The sequence below is a fragment of the Triturus cristatus genome, chromosome 6 (assembly GCF_964204655.1).
Source record: "Triturus cristatus chromosome 6, aTriCri1.1, whole genome shotgun sequence".
Classification (NCBI taxonomy): Eukaryota; Metazoa; Chordata; class Amphibia; order Caudata; family Salamandridae; genus Triturus; species Triturus cristatus.
Window position 1 is genome coordinate 1019985795 of NC_140589.1, and position 15145 is coordinate 1020000939.

At 48.6% G+C, this 15145-nt stretch overlaps 1 protein-coding gene across 1 annotated transcript in view; it reads left to right on the forward strand.

Moving 5' to 3' along the window:
- Window positions 1-15145, forward strand: part of BUB1 (BUB1 mitotic checkpoint serine/threonine kinase) — an 850308-nt gene that overhangs the window by 559846 nt on the left and 275317 nt on the right. Inside the window, exon 24 of the mRNA XM_085611813.1 lies at window positions 217-304. Coding sequence (XP_085467939.1) covers window positions 217-304 — 88 coding nt within the window. The remainder of the gene's footprint in view (window positions 1-216; window positions 305-15145) is intronic.

Consider the following 15145-nt stretch of genomic DNA (forward strand, 5'->3'; position numbering starts at 1 on the left):
AAAAGCTTTCGGAGTGTCCCAGATGAGTTTGGTAACAGGGTATCCCTGGATTCTTTTTTAAACTAATTTAGTGTGTTTTATTTTTGTTTATGAAGGATCTTGTTTGTGTCAATGGTTCTATTACAGTCTTCAGTTTGTAATACTTGCTTCTTACTGTAAATTCTTTAATGGTATGTAATGTTTCCTTTACATATTTATTTTTTATCCTGGTTTCAGAAAATGCTGTGTCTGACAATGGGGGGCACATGATCTTTGATTACTCGGAGGATACATTGACACAGGCAGCAAAAACCAGGAGGCTAAGGTATTGTGATAACTGATCTTGAAATCTGTTTTGGAGAACTGGAACTATCTCCCTCTGTAAAAATTGTGTTCCTGTGATTGCCAAATGGAGAAAGTTGGAAGATGAAAGTTTTATTTACAATAAGAATCTGTGCATTTTGTTGACATTAGTAAGTGTACGTGTTTGTTTATATTCACCGAAAAAAATCGCAGGTTTTAGGGACGTTCTAGTTAGGCTGACATTTCACTCATACAAAACCGGAGAAATTCAGCCATTCTAGTCAGCTGAGCCCCTGCAATGCACTGTCTCGGTGAATGAATGGGTGAGTGACTAATCTGTATGAATGTCTGTATCAGTCTGTCAGTTGGTGTGTAAGTGGCTGCATGTGTTAGTGCGTAGCTACATGAGTGTCTATATGGGTTATTGATTGGTTGTCTGAGTACCTGTATGGGTTCCTGGGTGGGTGTGACACTCCCTGCATGGATGTGTGAGTGGGCGATTCACTGGGTGAATGGGTTCATGAGTGCATCTGCGAGGGGCTGTATGGGTGAGTGAGTGTGCATATGGCTGTGTCGGTGAGTGAATAGATGTCTGGTATATGGGTGAGAAACTGCATATGTGAAAGGCAGTATATATGAGCGTATATAAGTGACTGTATGTGAGAGTGAGTGGGAGAGTGGCTGAATGGAGGAGTGTGTGCTTGTATCAGTGATTGTATAAGGGAGTAAGTATGTGTTAGTATCTACTGTATGAATACGTGAGGTGGTGTGTTTATAAGTGTTTAGGTGAGTAAATGGCAGTGTGATTGACTCTTTGGGTGACTGACTAGGTGTGTGAGTAACTGTATGGGTGAGTGGCGGTGTGTGTGTGTATGGGTGTATGAGGGGATATATCAGTGGCTGTATTAGTGAGTGATTGGGTGTATGAGTGGCTATATGGGTGAGTGTATGTGTGTGTAGACCTATGAATTAGTGAGTTGGTATGTACGTACTGGTATTGGTTCATCTATGGTTTCGAGAATGGTAGTCTGAAATTTGGAGGGAGTGAATGAAAGCTTATATTGGGGAGTGAGTAGGTGCATCAAAGATTATGTGGATGATGTCATCAGTGATGTCAATGATCATGTCATGAGTGATGTAAAATGTGACGTCATCAGCATTGCATTGCGGGGGGGGGTGAATTATAGTTGGCTCAGCTAATTATAACGGCTGATAGTTCTCTGGTTTTGTTCAAGTGAAATTTCAGCCTAACTTTAACATACCTGTAACCTGTGGTTTTTCAGTGATTTTCTAAGGTTTTTTAAATGCTAATTCCTCACTATAATGTCTGTGTAACCTTTGATTTTCTGTTAATTTCTTAGTTTTTTAAAGTAGTAGTCACATTTGCAGAGTGGTGTAGAAAGGGTGCTAGGCCTCCGACTAGCTCTCAGGAATTCCGTTGCGTAAGACTTAACAGAGGTACCAGAAGGGCTTCTTGGCCCCCAAGGTCCCTCAGAGGTAAGTGGACTTTATCCCCCAACCAGTAGTGTGCCAGGAGGCACACTTGCAGAGAGGGGGAGAAAGGGGGACGTGGCCTTTGAGACCTCTTAGCAATCCCGCTGTGTGGGACTTACTGGAGGTAGCGAGGGGTAGTTTGCCCCAAGGACGTCCTTGTGGGCCAACTACCCCTCCTGCTACCTCCAGTAAGTACCACAGAGCAGGATTGCGTAGTTTTGATAACAGGCCATGCCCCCTTTCTCCACCAGTCTTGGTTGGGGGATGAAGTCCACTTCACTGCTGGGGGCCAACTATCCTACCTGTTACCTCCAGTAAACCCGACATAGTGGGATTGCTGAGAGGTGGTCGCAGGACACACCCACTCCACCGCTCTGCAAATGCGCCTCCTGGTGCGCTCTTGGTTGGGGAATGGTCGGGGTTGGTTGGCACACCGGGGCGTAAGTGGAGCTAGCCCTGGGGGGTGGCGGTCCCCAGGGCCATTTACGGCTGCAGGGGGGGCGGCCCCCCTCCAATTTGCAAAGTAGCACATTATTTTGAACATAGCCCCTGGGTCTGGGTGGGGGGAATGAGGAGCCCTACATGCTTAATTATGTAAATAGCCCCAAGGAGGTGGCTGTCCCTGGGGCTACGGGGGGGGGGGGTTGCGTGGCCCCCGCATTTCACAAACAGCCCCGGGGAGGTGGCAGTCCCTGGGGCTACCGGGGGGGGGGGGTGGTTGCGTGGCCCCTGCATTTCACAAACCGCCCCAGGGAGGTGGCAGTCCCCGGGGCTGCAGGGGGGGCCACGTAAACCCCCCTACCCGCATTCGCATTCAGTGGATAAGCCATGCATCCTAATTTTTAAATTGCCCCCAGGACCTAGCTCACCCTGGGCCTAAAGGAAACAAAGCGCTTGGGTCTCAGTGGGGACCTCTGAGCAGGTCTAGGGAGTCAGGGTGTTTCTACCGCAACCCCTTCAAGTTTTTTCACTTTTTTTAGAAACCTTTTTTCTTGTGACTCGGATCAACCGAGTCACAAGATGGCTGCAAACACTTCCTGGCTTGAAGTGTTGAAAGCCAATCTGATTGCAGTCACGAGATTGGGAGGGTTCGCTGATCCTGCGCTTCCCCAGTTGTATATCTGAGAAATGTTTAAATATCTCAGGAACTACTGAATGGATTTACACTATTTAACAAAAAAAGTGCTTTCTGAACCAAGAGCTACCTTTGGTGGAATTCCGTTCAGCAGTTCCGGCTGTAGCCGTGTCTAAAGTTTCCTATGGAAATTAACATGGAGAAAACATGTTTCTGATGGATACATCTGCCTGTGGATTCCTCACCTTATGAATATCCCCTGCGCCAGCATTCCACGGAAATTTTTCCTAGCTCTCCGCGCAGACGAGGTCGTCTCAGCATCATGGCTCCGCACGCGGCTCCGCATGACGTCACCTAAGCCATAAGAAGACCACATTGGCGTGATGACGTCAGTTCCCTTTTTTCCGCGCTGTCGACGCTAACGTTTTTTTCTGGGACGCTCCTTACTTCATCTTGATACTTTGAATTTTTGATTGTATCTTTTCCTTCTCTTGTCATGTCTAGCCCGAGGAATTCAGGCTTTAAGCCCTGCAGAGAATGCAGTAAACATGTCGATTACTTACCTGCATGAGAATTGCCTTTGGTGCTTATCTTCAGACCATGACGTCGAGGGATGCTCTTCGTGCAGGATGATGAATCCAAAGGCGTTAAAGGAGCGAGAAGCCAAACTTTACGGGGCCAAGGCAAGAAAATAAAACAGGGGTCAAAAAAGGTCAAAGTCCAGGTCTTCGACATTGCGCGACTCCAAGAAGAAGCATAAGAAGAGGAGACATGCTTCTCGACGTCTGTCGTCGAAGTCTGTGGTGTCGGTCGGCTTCTCCAGTATTTAGGGTGTCTTTCATAGATTCACATGCCTGAATCATTCCCAGTCGTCGGAGTGGGAGTCCCACGGTACATAAAAAAGCAATAATTATGCATATAATAACCAAAAAACCTTGGTATCACAAAACCAGGAAGTAAAGTAACCCTAAGCTACAAGAAAAAAACTTCCACACTTATGACTATCAAAGTCATTATGTACAGTCCAAACTGCAGCCAATGAGGCGACAGCACCCACCAGAATGTTCTCCTCAGAGGCTCAGGCTCTCAGATTTTCTACTGCACGTCGTGTGAAGGGAGACTCCTTGCTTCTCTTCAAAATGTCATCTTCTAAGAGGTCTCTCTTTAGGCCTTGTGAATCTTGTGGGAAGCTCCGGCTATTTTCAGAAGACCCCCACAAGAAGTGCATTTACTACCTTAATCCGGATCATGAGGTGAGGGATTGTAAGATCTGCAGGACCTTCCCTCAGAAGACCCTCTGAGATAGAGAAGGGCGCCTACTTCTGTGGCTACAGAAGATCCAGGACAAGGATAACCCTTTATCTGAAGTGGAAAGTGTGGCCTCTGGTTCATCTATGTCCTCTAGAAAGAGGATGGCTGAGGAAGATTTATCATCTCCTGGGGCTTAGGTCTCGAGAAAAGTCCAGCCTGCTAAGGGCTCCGGCTTGCCTTCTACTTCCTCTTATAAAAAGGCTTCTCCACCTTCAAAGTCTAAGCCTGTTACGCCCCCGAGAAAGACTGGAAAGCCTCTGGCATCAAAAAAACTTCCTGAGAAAGATTTACCTCAGCAAAAAGCTCCGTCGTCGACGGATCCTTTGTCGACGATTATCATCGTTGACGCTACTTCTACGTCGATGGTTACCTTCTCGCCGTCGAGACCCAAGATGATCATGGCATCAGCTTCATCTCCGTCGACGCTGGTCTCTGTTGCTGTTCGACCCATCTCGTCGACGAAGGACATTTCGTCTCTCGTCAGCGCTCCATCGACGGCAAGGGTTAAGATCTCGTCGACGACTGCCGCCTCGGCGGCCACCTCATCGACGGCCACCTCGTCGACGAAGACTGACTCGTCGTCGACGAAGACTGACTCGTCGTCGACGAAGACTGACTCGTCGTCGACGAAGACTGACTCGTCGTCGACGAAGACTGACTCGTCGTCGACGAAGACTGACTCGTCGTCGACGAAGACTGACTCGTCGTCGACGAAGACTGACTCGTCGTCCGTGACCTACTCGTCGACGAAGATTGCCTCGTCGACGGCGACCTACTCGTCGACTAAGATTGCCTCGTCGACGGCGACCTACTCGTCGACTAAGATTGCCTCGTCGACGGCGACCTACTCGTCGACTAAGATTGCCTCGTCGACGGCGACCTACTCGTCGACGAAGACCTACTCGTCGACGAAGACTGCCTTATCGACACTCACTTTCCTGACGCCAGCTCCATCGACGACGATCTCGTCGACGGCACACTCGTCGACGCGTCTTTTGTCTTCTTGCACGGATTTGCAAGTTTGGTCTGCAACATCGGCTACTGCCTCCTCCTCCCTGCCTACAATGGCGGCTTCTTTGCTACAACGTCGTGGCTCCTCTTTGGAAGCTCTTTCCCCATTGAAGTTGCCTGAGCAATTACTGGATTCTGAGGAGGAGGAGGAAGAAGAAGAAGAATGAGGAATGGATGACAGATTCCGCACTGCTAGGAGTCCGTCGGAATTGTTTATAAAATATCAAGATGACGACCAGGAGGAAGAACCTTTTCCTGAGCCTGAAGCTCCAGCTACTGTCACGGTTCCCACAGCACAAATGCCTTTGGACTTGCTTAATAATTTACAGTATATGTTACAAGACTATTATCGTCGTTTTCCTCCATCTGAATCGGTGGAGTCTATTCCATCAACGCCCATGCCAAGGGTTCCTGTAGCTTCTTTACGATTTCCTAGACCACCTTCTCCAGTACCATCTTGTCATTCCCATGATGTTAAAACCACAGACGATGACAGGGAAGAGGGAGAAGTGGATTATCAGTCTGTTCTTTCGGAATGGGACAAATACCAAATTCAAACTCCATCACCGTCAGCTCCAGCTCCCGTGGACTCTCCTCCTGTAGACATTGGAGGTTTTCAACTCCTTATGGAGAGGGCGACAAAAAGATTTCTCATACCTATGGAGACAAAGAAAGATGATTGCTTTCTTTATGATTTTAAAGACCAACCACGAAAGCAGATAAGACAATTCCCATCATAGACTTCATCTGGAAGGAAGGGTTGAAGATCATGGCAGCACCGAATTCTCTTCCTGCAGTCTTGCCTCGGTTAGACAAAAAATATAAGGCACCAAGTGATTCACCTGCATGCCTCATCGGTCAGCCAAAAGCGGACTCTGTCATCGCCCAAGCGGCGCAGAGACAGGCCAGGAACCCCTCTTCGCCTATAACCGCTCTGCCAGATAGGGATGGCAGACGGCTGTATTCGATTGGAAAGAAGGTTTCCACCTTGGCTGCGACATCTGTCCGTGCTGCAAATTTTCTAGCCATATTAGGGAGATATAGGCAGATGTGGTCCGACATCTCCCCCTACATTAACATGCTGCCAGAACCTTCCAAGTCAGAGGCCTCAAATGTTACAGGAAGGAGTGTACCTCTGCGGAAATCATTGACGCAGCCGTGGATGTTGCATCCACAGGATTCAGACAGCGGGTGCAGCAGTACTGAGGAGACGAGGTTGGCTGAAATCTACATCTTTTCGCTAAGAGGTCCAGACCAAAATTATTGACATGCCATTTGATGGGGAGTCACTATTCGGCCAACATGTCGATGAGGCCCTTCAGGCTATTAAAAAAAGACACGGAGACGGTGAGATCTCTTTGTAGCCTTCAATTTCGGAAGTCGTCCTTTAGAGGTGCTAAAGGACGTGGATCCTTCTCCAACAGGGAAGGTTACAATCAGCAAAGATCATATCATACCTCTCAAGGTAATCAAAGATTTCAACCCTACAGGCAGCAGTCATACGTACAGCGAGGTAAATCCTACTCACAATCAAGAAGGAAGCCCTCATATCGTGGACGGGATTCAAATAAAAAACAATGAGATCCGCTACCTGCCACCATTTCTGCCGTTTTCCCAGTCAAAAGTTGGAGGAAGAATATCTCACTTCTACTCGAACTGGTCCGCAATTATAACAGACAAGTGGGTTCTGGATATAGTGGCCAGAGGCCATGCTCTGGAGTTCATAAAGATTCCCCCAAACTCTCCTCCCAAAGGACCACCTCCTGCTCATCTCAAGGAGCTTTTTTCCCAAATAAATCTGATGATTCAAAAAGGGCAATCGAAAAGGTTCCTCCTTTACAAAGAGGAACAGGATTTTATTCGAGAATTTTCCTGATTCTAAAAAAGTCGGGAGAATGGTGCCCCATTCTCGACCTTCGCGCCCTCAACAAATACCTGAAAAAGTTATCTTTCCGAATGTTAACACTTCAGGAAATCCTTCAATTGCTTTCGGCGGGGGATCACATGGCCACCCTCTACCTCCAAGACGATTATTTTCATGTACCAATCCTACCCAGACACAGAACATTTTTACGGTTCAGAGTGGCTGGCAGAGACTTTCAATTCAGAGTCCTTCCGTTTGGTCTACGATCAGCACCCTGTGTATTTACAAAGGCCCTAGCACCGGTGACCGCACACCTTCGTCTGCAAGGAATTCAAATTTTCCCTTACTTGGACGACTGCCTTATCAAGGCAAATTCTTTTCAAACCACAAACGCACATGTTCAGAAGTGTCTGTTACTGTTCCAATCTATGGGTCTCCATAAATTTTGAAAAGTCTCATCTGACTCCATCACAGAGAAAGACCTTTCTGGGAGCCACACTGGACACTTTGCTGACTCAGGCCTTCGTCTCAAAAGAAAGACAACTCAAGATCTGCAAACTAGCTCTCTTATTGCTGTCAAAAGAGTGCGTTTCAGTCCGTTTGTACAAGTCTTTCCTGGGGATGATTTCCTCCTGCATCCCATTGATACCCAACTGCCGTTACAGAATGAGACCCTTGCAAGAGGAACTCAACCTTCAATGGTTACAGATTTCGGGGTCTTTCGACGACATCATTCGCATCACTCATCGGATGTGAGAAGCCTTTCATTGGTGGAATCAAATAAAGAACCTAAGAGAAAGATGTGCATTCCTGGTCGAAATGCTAGATTTCACTGTAGCCACAGATGCTTCCCTCAAGGGATGGGGGGCGCACCTTCAAGGGATGACGGTCAACGGCAAATGGAATTTCCAGCAAAAGAAGTGGCATATCAACCTTCTGGCGTTGCGAGCCATTTTCTTGGCCCTGAAGTCATTTCGAACCATCATTTGGGGAGCCTCAGTACTAATTCGAACGGACAATACTACAAAAATGCATTACTTGAACAAACAGAGAGGGATGAAGTCAGCCCTACTAGCTCAACAAGCTCAAGAGATTTGGGACTGGGCGATTCGTCACAAGATCAGCCTTTCAGCCATTCATGTTCCAGGAGTCGGCAATGTTCTGGCGGATTCCCTCAGCAGGTAAACAATATCCAACCACGAGTGGGAGCTACATCAACCAACCTTAAACAGAGTCTTTCGAGAGTGGGGGCACCCTGATCTAGACCTGTTTGCGACCAGCCAGAACCGCAAATGCCCATCCTTTGCAAGTTGAGTTCCCCACAACGACTCATGCAGGAATGCGTTTTCGATGAACTGGTCGCAGATGTATGCCTACGCCTTTCCTCCAATTCCGTTGGTTCCACGAGTTCTCCGCAAGATCAAGAAACAACCTTGCCGCATGATACTCATTGCTCCCAGGTGGCCTCGCCAATACTGGTTCTCCGAACTTCTCCTCCTCTCGGAGTGAGATCCCATTCAGTTTCAGCCAATACCGAACCTTCTGTCCATCCAGAATGGACGGATCGGTCACCCGGACCCAGCATCTTTAAGGTTAGCGGCATGGCTCCTCAACACCTTGAATTCGCACACCTAAATAATCCTGCGGACTGTCAGGAAGTTTTAGCTAATGCTCGAGCACCTGCTACTATTAAAACATACAAGCTAAAATGGAAGAGGCTTTGCATGTGGTGTCAATCTGTCAATATACACCCGATTCATGCAAAACCAGAACAAATTTTACCGTTCTTCCTTCATTTGGCGAGATCGGGCCTCTTCCATTCTACTTTGAAAGTGTTCTTGGCGGCGATTTCAAGGTTTCGGCAGGATGGATCTAATTCTCTTTATTAAATTAGTCATTCATCAATTCTTCAAGGGGTTGTTTCGGATGTTTCCCCCTATTCGACGTCCACCTCCATCTTGGCATCTTAATGTAGTGCTTACACAACTTATGCGGCACCCCTTCGAACCTATTCATAAAGTGGACTTAAAATTCCTTTCTTGGAAAGTTTCTTTGCGATTGGCTCTGACATCAACAAGAAGAGTCAGTGACCTTCAAGCGTTCACTATTATTCCACCTTTTCTTCAATTTTGTCAAAATCAGTAGTGCTATGCACTAATCCCACCTTCCTGCGGACTTCCACCTTAATGAACCAATAATTTAAAAAACATTCTTCCCAAATCCGCTCACAGCTGCAGAAAGGGCCTTGCATTCCCTTGACATCAGAAGATGTCTCCAGTTCTATTTACAACGGACAGCAACAATACGTAAATCAGACCAACTGTTTGTGGCCTATGGTAGGATACGTCAAGGACATTCGGTCTCCAAACCAACCATAGCTTGTTAGATTTCTGCTGCAATTTGTTTATGCCATGAACAGGCGGGAAGACCTTTGCAGGCAACCCCAAGAGCGCACTCTACGAGAGTAATTTCTTCATCTACCGCTCTCTTTGCCGGTGTGCCTCTTCATCAGATCTGCAGAGCGGCAACCTGGTCCAACAGACACACTTTTACTAAGCACAACTGTTTGGAAGCCTCAAGCGATGCAGATGCATCAGTGGGACAAGCTGTTCTCCTCAATCTTTTCAAATAAGGTGAGCCTCTGTTCGCCCTCCACCACTATGCTCTTTTCTATAAGACGCTTATTCCATACTGTTTCTATGTCTTGAAATTATTTTGCATATGTTGAACACAGATGTATTTATGTATGATTATACATTTTGGTGATGTGTATTTACTATGGTACAAAAGGGGCGTGTTATGAGCATTATGTTCTGTACTGCTATCTACACTGATTCAGGCATGTGAATCTATGAAAGACACCCTAAATACTGGAGAAGAACAATAATTACCTCTAATCTGTGGTTCTCCAGTATTGGTGTCTTTCATAGATTCACATGCAACCCGCCCACTTCCCCTCAGAGGCTATTTAGGCTGTTATACTTTGGTTTCACTCCTGTGCGAGAAAATCTGAGATCCTGAGCCTCTGAGGAGAACATTCTGGTGGGTGCTGTCGCCTGATTGGCTGCAGTTTGGACTGTACATAATGACTTTGATAGTCATAAGTGCGGAAGTTTTTTTCTTGTAGCTTAGGGCTACTTTACTTCCTGGTTTTGTGTTACCAAGGCTTTTTGGTGATTATATGCATAATTATTTCTTTTTTATGTACCGTGGGACTCCCACTCTGACGACGGGGAATGACTCAGGCATGTGAATCTATGAAAGACACCAATACTGGAGAACCACAGATTCCCGTTAAGTAACTATTGTTCTTCTCCTGCTCCTCGACGTCAAAAAAAGGACTTTGTTTCCCTTTCATCTTCAGAGTCTCCTCAGGTGACTCCGGCTCAATCTCATTCCTATAAGGGGACTCCAGAGCAGGTGACAATGCCGATATTCTCACCCACGAATCTGGCTGATGAGGCTTCTTCGGCTCCGGCTGTTTCACCTGTGGCTCTAGCAGCTCCGACTGCAGAGGTACCTCGATCGGAACCGACTTTTTATCCTCAGTTTCCGACGCAGAGTTCTGATCCATCGCATTTTCTTAATGCTATGTATGGCATGTTCGCCAGAGCCTCGTACCCCTCTGGAGCACCTTCGGGTCCCATGGGTCCTTTGGCATATAATTTGGGTGTGCCTCATCAGTATCCTCAGGCCCCCTTTATGCCATTCATGCCAGCGACGACGTCCTGGTCTGTTCCGGCTCCGAGGATGTTGACGCCGTATGGTCAGTCTCCGGCTCCATCTGGTGAAGCCTCTTGGATTCGATCGGCGCCGGCTATGGATCCAACTTCGCCGCTACTGGAGCCGTCGACGCCGCGTATGGCGACGCCGCAACCGAAGGTGCGTTCGAGGAGAGAGGCGCAGAGGTTACTGGAAGAGGAGCAGTACCAAGCTGAAGAGAGGGAGGGAGGAAGGACAGGTGTATGACACAGATGATGTGTTTGAGGACTTGTGTGAGGCAAGTGGACTTGAAACTTCTCCAGATTGGGACTGTTGCTCCATATCATACCGTTATTAGGAAGGCTGCGGAAATCTAACCTTTTCACCGAAGTGCTTCACTCTCCATCTTCGGTGTTTGAGCCACTGTTGCCATTTAATGATGCTCTGACTGAGCCAATACTAGATGTGTGACACAATCCTCTTTCAGCTCCTGCAGTTTCGAGGTCAGTCTCAAATAGGTATAGGCCTGCTCCTGGAGATCCGTTTTTTCTTTCCGCTCACCCCTCTCCTGAAAGTCTGGTGGTGCAGGCTTCTTGCTCGAAGCAATCATCGGGGGCGTTTTCGCAGGCTCCTGCAGACAGAGAATCTAAAAAGTTGGAGCAATCTGCGAAAAAGGCTTTTTCTTCTGCCAGTATGGCACTAAAATCTACCAATGCCACTTGTCTCTTGGGCAGGTATATTCATGCTTTAATGGATTCTGCGAAACAGATTCTCCCTAAGTTATCGGAGGAGGACAAGGGGAATATGAATGAGGTGTTGGTGGATGCTCAAGCGGCTGCTCGCCAGGTTATCCAGTCTGGCCTGGATACAGCGGATTCTGTTGCTAGAGTAATGGGCTCGTCTATTGCAACAAGGAGGCAAGCATGGTTAAAATCTTCTGGATTCTCTCCTGACGTGCAGGCTGCTCTTATTGATTTGCCATTTGATGGTTCCAAACTTTTTGGTGAAAATGCGGACTCTGACCTGCAGAGATTTAAGGACAGTAAAGCAACGGCGAGATCTTTGGGTCTGTAGACTCAGTCCAGAGGCTATGGTTATAAAAGATACAGTGGCTTTGGGAAGTCTTCCTTTCGTGGGTCCAGACAGCCTCAGCAACAGCAGCAGAACCGCTTGTATAGGGGCTACAGGGGTAAAGGCAGAGTCAACCCTCTTCCTCTACTTCCCGACCCCTCTTGGTAATGCAGGAAAGCAGCCCTAGATCCGCCATCCTGGATCATGTGGGTCCCGTGGGAGGTCGGCTTACACATTTTCTACAAGATTGGAAATTAATCACTTCGGACCTTTGGGTTTTAGATCTTGTAGAGAATGGGTAAGCCCTTCCCTTCGGGGAAATCCCTCCTCCTTTCCCTCCTTGCCAGGGATTTTGCACGGAGGATCATTTGCTTCTCCTTCTGAAGGAGGTTCTTACCCTGTTACAAAAAGGTGCAATAGAGGTGATAATGGAGCAGGAAAGGGGTCAGGGATGCTATTCCCGGTATTTCCTGATCCCCAAGAAGGATGGCAGGTTATGTCCTATCCTGGACCTCAGGATCTTGAATCTGTTTCTCAAGCAGGAGAGATTCAAGATGCTCACCCTAGCGCAGGTTCTTCAGGCGCTGCGACAAGAGGACTGGATGGTATCCATCGATTTGCAGGATGCATATTTTCACATCCCAATCCTGAAGTCGCACAGGAAGTATCTCCGTTTTACGGTTGGGTCACAACACTACCAGTTTGCGGTCCTTCCGTTTGATCTTACTACAGCACCTCGAGTCTTCATCAAGGAGATGGCGGTGGTGGCTGCCTGTAAGAAAGTGGGTTTCTGTTGCAGTAACCCCCCCCCCTTTTTTGCCTAATAGCTGATGCACTTTTCCTTGTTGTGCCCTGGGCTCCTGCCTACCTGGTGCCCAGGGCCTGTGTTTCTTCCCTAAAAAAACTGCCTAACAGCCAAAACCCAAATTGGCAAACCCTGGCCACATGTCAGCCCCTGGTAAAGGGTACCCTAGGTACCCAGGGCCTTGTGACCAGGGAAGGCCTCTAAGGGCTGCAGCACTCATTGTGCCACCCTTAGAGGCCCTGTACCCTAACACACACACACTGCTCTTGCAGGCTGAGTGTCTGGATACAAGACAAAACCGAGTCGACATGGCACACATCCCTGTGTGCCATGCCCACAACCTACACTGCCCTGGCATACATCAGCCACCCCTCTAGCTGGGTGCCCTATGCCAGTGGTGTGGGCACAGAGGCAGGAGCCCTGTGCCCCTACAGTACCCAGGTCCATTCCTGGGTCCTGTAAGTGCAGTGCTGCCAGCTAAGAGTATATGGCGCTGGGAGCTTGTCAAACACGAACTCCACAGCACCATAATGGCAGCACTGAAGACTGAGAAGTTTGGTATCAAACTGCTCAGCACATTAAATCCACACTGATGCCAGTGTGTGATTTAATGTACAAAGCACCACAGAGGACATCTTAGAGCGGGCCCCTGAAACCTAAACCTACAATCCACATCTGTTCTGAGGCTGCCTAGGCTGCCACACAGCAGACATGTTGCTGGACCCCTGGGTAGGAGAGCCCCTGCTCTCCTGGGTCTGCAACAATGCACATCCTGTGCGAGGTGCCAAATCTCCTCCCCCAGGATGAGCAGGAGGAAGCTTCAAAGGCATGCCGCCTCTGTGAGCTTCCCCAGGCCACTGCAACCCCCCACTCTGGCGGGAAGCTTGGCCGGAAACCCCAAATAAGGACAGGGGATGTGCCAGCCTGCCAACCTCACCCCTCAGGTGGGGGAGGCGAGGTGAAGCACATCTCCGGGCTCTCGCCATCTTGAAGATGGGAAGCCTTGCCCAATCAGGACTAGGCTCCTGCCCCCCTCCCACAGGAGAGAGGCAGGATAGGGGGTGTACCCACCCCAGGACAGCGACCCATTGGCCCCTGCCCTTCACCTACCTGTAACGCCCCTAAATCTAGTATTTAGGGGCACCCTGAACCTTCCTATTCCAGATTCCAAACTACAAAGAAGAGCAAGAAGAAAGAAGACCTGTCCTGCAGCTGCTAACAAGAGGAAGACACCAACTGCTTTGGCCCCAGCCCTACCAGCCTGTCGACCCTCGAACCTGCTCCTGCTCCAACCCGGCATCTCTTGTGGCCAGCAACCTCACAAACCCCGGAGGACCTGGCTACCTCTTGGCTCTAAGCCCCTGGGACTCCCATGAGTAGAGGCTCTACTCAAAACCTACTTCTAATCCCTGGCAGCAGCCCGGAACCGCGAACCCAGCACACTCTGCACCAGCCAAGCCTGGCCAGTGCCGGAGTGAACAAAGACCCTGAGGACGACCCCACGGCGACTGTGACCCCGAGTCCGGCACCCAAGGACCTCCCTCGACACTCCTGAAGAAGCCTGCAGCCTCAGAACAAGGTGCCCCCCCAACCGCGATCAACAGAGGGTAAGATTTCCCGACACCAAAAGGCACCTCTGCACGCGGCGCCCCACGGCCCCCTGTGCCCAATCCCGGGGTACCTACCTATCCTCCAACTACCCAACTTACCTCTCGAAGTGGTGTTGGTACCTGAAGAGTCCTCGTCCCCGAGCTTGCAGTCTTTCTAAACCGGAGATTTCCCATTGAAATCAATTGAGCGCCCGACGGCTCAAAAGTACTCTGCACCCAGCCGCCCGAGTGGCCCTGGCAGTGAAAACTCTATACCTACCCACTTGCCCTGAGTAAGTGACCAGGAGCTCAGCTCCCACAGCCGCGTGGCTTGCCAGTCAGCAGCCACCAACCAAGGCCCCCCTATCCCTCATAGGATAACATTGGGCCTAACTCTCTCTGCACCCGGCTGCCCTAGAGCCGCTGAGGGTGAACCAACTTTACCTACCTGACCCTGGGGGACCCCTGAGTCTATGCCCAGAACCTCAACTCTGCCAATCGAGTACTTACCCTTAAACCGCAAACTCTATTTTCCTCATAGGGTAACATTGACTGGCTTTTTCCGGAAATTTCTTCCAAGTGTGGACTTTTCAAATTTTAAAATATTCACCAAAAATCAGCCGAGAAACGAAAACGAAATTACTCACCTGCTCTTAGGTGAGCTGCCAGTGCTGGATCTCGGTGCCAAGCACTGACTCTGAAAAATACTTACAACTGTACTTACCCTTAACTCAATTTTCTTCCATAGGAATCCATTGACTGTTTTTCTGTGAAATTTCTTCTAAGTGTCGATTTCTGCAATCTTTAAATATTCTTCAAAAATCGTATAATATCTGAAAACGTAATTACTTACCTGTTTTGGATAAAGGTCCCAGTACTGAGTCTAGGCACCCAGTACTGGATTACAAAAGTAACGAGAACCTACTGTACCTGTAACCTGA